This window comes from Sminthopsis crassicaudata, chromosome 1 (assembly GCF_048593235.1).
Source record: "Sminthopsis crassicaudata isolate SCR6 chromosome 1, ASM4859323v1, whole genome shotgun sequence".
Classification (NCBI taxonomy): domain Eukaryota; kingdom Metazoa; phylum Chordata; class Mammalia; order Dasyuromorphia; family Dasyuridae; genus Sminthopsis; species Sminthopsis crassicaudata.
This window is the reverse complement of record NC_133617.1, coordinates 48300535-48306595: the sequence shown is the minus strand read 5'-3', so window position 1 is coordinate 48306595 and position 6061 is coordinate 48300535. Positions and strand designations below refer to the sequence as shown.

The following is a 6061-nucleotide window of genomic DNA, read 5'->3' as shown; positions in this document are numbered from 1 at the left end:
TATTTTCTCAAAGAACACACTGACTCAAAATACAAAAATTCTCTACAGCAAGACCACAGTGACTACCTTTCCATTTACTCCAGCAAATAGGCACTGTTTCTAGAACAGAACAGAAGCTACACTTTCCCCATCCTCCCCCCACCCCCCACCCCCATTTAAAACAAAGCAAATGGAACAAAGACCACAAACCCTTGACATAAAAAGAGGCTACATTCCTTTGGAGTTTGTTACTTCTGAGGATAAGGTGGATCCTGGGCAGTGTCCGGCTAGCACTCAAGGCCAAGCCTTGATACCAATCTTTTATTATGTGTAAAAAGTAAAGAAAAAAAAAGAAAAAGAAAAAGAAAAAGAAAAAGAAACAGAAACCTTTTTAAAAGTTGTGAAGCAAATACAAACAAGTGGTGGGAACTCAATATTTTGGAAGCACTAAGTGAATGGAAAGCAGTTAAGAAGCCAACCATCCAAATGTTTTTGAAAATAGTGAACTGCATTGGGGGAAGGTGATACCTATTTCCTAATTTGTCCTTTTAAAAAAATAAATAAATCAGTAATTCCATTATACCAATAACTAAAAATCATCATCTTTACATAGTTCCATTTCATGTCATAGTTATAAATTGTTGGTCCTAAGTAGTTCCTTTTTTTTTTTTTTTTTTTTTTTTTTTGTCTCTCTGTACATCAGTTATATAAAAATCAGATCAGGTTCTTGAAACAGCTTCTCGGAGTTCTCTTCCTGCGTGCTACCAGCCTATCTGCCTACTGTGGTCCCTTTCTATAACTTGTCTACCAACACCTGTAGAGGTTTACAAAAGAATCAGTCTGGGATGATACAGTTTATACTGCCACCACAGATATGTCAAGGCTTTTTCTTGAGGCCAGTAAATTCTCCTTAAGACCTGACAATTCTCCCTGAATGTTGGACCTTTTGTACAATACCTATCCAAAACAAAAGAAAATTGAAAATAAAAAACAAAACAAAATTTGAGCAAAACAAAATCAAATTTAATGGTCTTAAATGCAAAAGTAAAAACAAACAAAAAACACAAAAAAGCAAAAGAAAATTTAACAGAAACAGAACAACCCAAAATAGTCAAGGCAGCATGAAGAAAACTTTGGGGGTTAATCTTTAAAACTACAAATTAAAGTCTTCTTGTTAATAGATAACTGGCAAGAAATAAGTACTTTTCTGCTGAGTGTTCATATGAAAGCAAATTTTCAAAACAAAACCCTACTAAGATAGAAAAAAGAATCTAGCGCTCACAAGAAGGGATGCGAGAAATACAATGCTCAAATGTTTATGTGTTATTACAAAATAGAGCTATCCTTGTGAATTTCAACTATATTGACTGATATTTGAAACTGCAAAGTTCTCTCAAAAGATAATGTACCAGGATGTAGTGCACCAGGCATACGCTATTTGGACAAAAGATTCAGGATGTCAAAGGAGCAACATATGTTCACACTGTTTTGGAGATTAAATTTGACTCTGGAATCTTCTTGGAGTTTCTTTGAAACTCTTTGGTCCATTCCTACTCAAACTTGGGCTTCTGAAAAATCTTTGTACTTTAATTTCGACAGCTTGGCCACGGCTCAGCGTGCAACTTACCTCCCCAATGGTGTTAAAAGTCAGGCAGGCATGCTACTACTTACAAGACCACTTAAAAAAAAAAAAAAACAAAAACAAAAAAAAAAACAAAACAAAACTGAAGATTAAGTCAACAGAAAAATGGCAATGAAAACTGCTTCAGAAAAGCAATTTACTGTCAACTAAGGCGTCAATCATTTAAAATGCTTAAGCTATTGAGAAAAAGCACACTCAGCATCAGTCTAACATCTTTAGTTTAACAACTAAGAAGAAAAAGAATTGTTTTTCCAGTTTGTGGAAACACTAAATGAAACAAATGTTAGACAGTCTTATAAGTTAAAGCATGCTTCAATTTTACCACCATCCAGAGGGGCTGGTTAGTTAATGCAGTCTACTAAGATTTCTGTTTCATATATATTTTAAAGGAAATAACTTAAGAAACGTAAAATTGGTCTAACATTGTGGGATCTCAAACATTTGAACATGTCAGTTGCATCCCAGAGTATAAAAAACCTTTTCATTTCTCATTTAGACTAAGACAAACACATGAAAATTGGCGCAAAATGAGTTTTACACTAACAAAAAAAATGCTTCAACTGGTGTCACTCTGAGTGAGCTATTCCGTACCAAACAGCGGGAGCAAGTTATTTGTGGGCCTTGTTGGTTTTGAAGGAAACCTGCAAGATTTTGTCCCCCAGGCGGTAGCCATTGAGACTTGCTATGGCCATGGCGGCTTCTTCATAGTTTGTCATGGTCACAAAACCAAAACCTTTGCACTTGTTGGTGTTGAAATCGCGAATAACTTTCACATTGGTAACCGCACCAAAGGGGCCAAACATCTGCCAGAGGATTCCCTCATCAGCATCTTGACCAAGGTTGTAGATGAAGATGCACCAGCCAGAAGATGCGTTTCCTGGGACATTTACACCAGAAAGCCCAGTCATGTGATCTACACCCATAGGGGAGAACCTAGCAAATAAAAAGCACAATATTCATGTAAAATTTCAATTCAATCAAATGAATCAACATGGAAGAAAAACAACTGAAGATAGATAAAAACTCTCAAAAAAACCACCAGTGGAGGCAGTTTGTGGGCCCCTTTCCTCACATTCCCTCTTCCCCCAAACAAAAATAAAAGTAACAGTGGTATGACTGCTCAATACTACAGGTGGTGAAAAAGATGGAAACTTAAATATCATCAGGGAATAATAGCAACTTACATACTTAAACTAAGAAGTACTGGGCAATGAGCAGGAGTCATAAGAGATGGTAGAATTGCTGACCCCAGTTAATCAAGGCTAAGATGGAGATATACTAATCGCTTTGAAAAACTAAATCTGGGCCCATAAAATGATTTCTCCTCCCAAGGCAAGCCATATTTGCACTATAGCTTTCTACATCTTAACTTTTGGAGCATGGAGCATGGAAATGTAGGTTCCTTGAATCTAACAGATCTCAATATCTTTAAAAACCCTTTTCTGATAACATTATGAACTCTCAATAATGGGAAGAAAGAATGGGGAGACTGGTTTACTTCTGTCCCTTTCTCCCTATCATGTTCTTTCCTGTTCTTTCCTTTAGAATCTCTAGAAGATCAATGAAAAAGAGCTCTGAATTTATCTCTTCTGAAAGCACCCTTTTCTCCTGAAGGATCTATGGCACCAGCCAGGATAACTGGATAACTTAGCACAGGGAAATCTTCAATGAGCAGAAGTGATCAAGATGTACCTGCTGGTAAAATAGAACAATAGACCAGGTAATTCAACTGTGGTCTTTATAACCCAAATGACTGTGTCCCCCATTGGGACCTGAGACCTAGTAGAATAGCAAGATCACTGGTTGATATCCCACAGCAGTAGTACCTGTAATTCACCTTTTCCAAAATGACACTTCTACAAATAATTACTTGTAGAAGTATAGATCACAGGATCCATTCTACCCAAGGGATGTCTTACACTTTTAAAAGATTCCCAAAGTCTTGGGAAAAGCTTAAGACTGCTGAAATATGAAATAGAACTGAAAAACCTGAAATATACTTTGGAGAGGGCCATTAATTCTATTAGTCTAAATGACTTAAAGTAAACAAATTTAAAGACTGGATTCAGAGTTTAAGGGGTAATAGATCCAACATATATGCTTTCCAAGTATGGAGCATACTATGTCTTGAAAGATCTTTAAAACATTATTGGGTAATGGGGGGGGGGGGGGGAGAATAAGACTACAGAACAATGAAAGGGACATTATTATCTTTGTGCTACTTAAATGAAATATATTTTTCAAAGAGACCTATTTTTTAATAGATGGTCAGAAGCTGAGATATACAAAATAGCCACAATTTTAAACTGAGACAACTGTTTAGTCCTGAACATGTAAACATTTGAGCTGGCATGATAAACTAGTAGGACTTTTTTTTAAGGAATTTCAAAGCTATCTGGGAAAACAATTAGCTAATGCCATCATTATTGAGAAAAGGTGTGCAATTTTAAAATACACAAATTTTTGCTAAAGTGTTTTTTTTTAAAAACTAAAATCAGGGTCCTACTTGCATTGTAAAATATTCCCAGAAGAAGCAGTTGCTCCCCCAATCAATATGGAGATAACTCCTAATATGAATAAAATAAAATGGATCCAAAATTTCATATGACTTTCACTACACTGAAAAAATACCTCTGAGCTGCTATTTCAAACATATTTTATTTACATTTTTGTGATTTGAAATTCTGGTCAGTGGATTTCTATTTTGCCAATCACGGCTGATTTATTTTACATCAACAGTCATAAAGAAATAACCTATTTCCTATTTTTCCTGTTTTAATATGAAGATTTAAAAACTTTTCTTACTTATGAAGACTTTTTCCTGAAGTAAGCACCACATTTAATACTGAATTCTTTTGTGGACTCTCTTCCTTCTTTGTTAACTAACCCCTTTTTCCTTTCATTCCTGATTGTTCTTTCCTTCCTCATTTTCATTCTCATCTTTTGGGCTTTTTTTTTTTTTTGCTATTCTTTATTAGATACTCAAGCTTTTTTGCTCCTGTCTGAAATTTTGGTTCTTCTGTTTTCCTTCTTTTCTTTCTATCTCCTTAGATAAAAGTTCCCATTCTTTTCATCCATTCTTTCCTTGTTCTTTTGCTCCATTACTTGATTGTTTATTACTTAGCAGTTACTCTATACTCACCACCAATCAAGAGAGATAATCTGACTTAGTGGAAAGAGTACTGCTGCCCTTGGGGCCAGAAATCCTGGGTTTAAATTCTACTTCTGACATTGCTTAGCTTTGAGACCTTGGACAATACCTACTCATCAACAAATGGGGAAAATATTATATCTAACCCCAAGTTTCCTACATAAGTGGATGAGGAAAGCACTTTGCAAATCTGAAAAGTGCCAGAGAAGTGGGAGCTGTGATAGCTGCATTATGATTTTCAAAGGAGCATCCAGTTTACTTCTTAATTAAAATTAAAATTACTTACTTTCTTAATTAAAGAAAAAAAAAAAAGACCCTTCAATATTTGCTTTTAAATTAGCAGAGCCATGTAAAAAGAGGTCAGATAACTCATTTGCAGCATAGGGTATTAGGAGATATGGAGTACTAAACTTTCATCAGGCCTTGGAAAACAAATTTCACCTGTGGGATTGAACAAGTCCTTCTGACCTGATTTCTCAAACACAAAGATGAGGATATCTGATGAGAAACGTACTTCTGGTATTTACAGTCATGAAGAAAAATCCTCAGCCCGCTAGGGAGATCAGTCAACATGCCATTTCTGTTTAACAGAAAAAGAGGCTCAGAAAGTTGTGACCTGCCTCAAGGTGGGCAGCAAGGCAGCAGCAGCAAAGCCAACTTTGAAATTCCAGTTCTGCATCTACTCTGTAGTAGTCTACCAAATAGGGACAGTCTCCTGACAAAGGGGACCACTATTACTGGGGCATTTTTAAGCTGGAAAAAACCAAGTTCCCTGCTCTATTATTGCTCACATTTGAAAAAAGGGTTTTAAAATAGAGCATATAAAAGACAGGTTTGCCCTAGAGCTGTTGGTCAAATATCTAGCAGGGTATTTGAAAATTTTGTTAAACAGAATCCCATCCCAACTATGCCTGCTGATTTCCCTGTGGGTGGGCTGCTTCAGCTTATTTTTTGATTCTCATTTAACTAGAGACTCTGAGTTCAAGCACTTTACAATTCACTCTACATAGCAGGGATCTTGCCCATTTCCCACCCCCTCCCCTTCGATTCCAGCTCAAGAAGACACCACTATGGAAATCAGCGTTTTCATAAAGATACATTTTTGGTTTGGGGCGAGGGAAGTATTCCAATACAACATATCAGTTTTGAACAATTTCATTTTAGCAATAGTTCTCATATAACTGATGCACACACCAGGACAAAGCTATTTACAGCTTTAAAAATGCAGCTCGGGTCCTAAATGGAAATGGATTGGGGTAAGAGTTTCAGCAGAGACCTGAAGTGAATTA

The 6061-nt window shown here is 36.2% G+C and overlaps 1 protein-coding gene across 4 annotated transcripts in view; it reads right to left on the bottom strand.

Moving 5' to 3' along the window:
- Positions 1-980: 980 nt before the first annotated feature.
- ELAVL1 (ELAV like RNA binding protein 1) overlaps positions 981-6061 on the bottom strand; it is a 64576-nt gene continuing 59495 nt past the window's right edge. For 2 of the 4 annotated variants that reach the window (XM_074301736.1, XM_074301763.1), the window contains 2 exons: positions 5287-5352; positions 981-2554 (listed from right to left, as the gene is read on the bottom strand). In XM_074301736.1, the coding sequence (XP_074157837.1) occupies positions 2230-2554; positions 5287-5352 (391 nt within the window). In that variant the 3' untranslated portion in view covers positions 981-2229. The remainder of the gene's footprint in view (positions 2555-5286; positions 5353-6061) is intronic. The other 2 variants (XM_074301748.1, XM_074301758.1) reach the window with 1 other exon arrangement.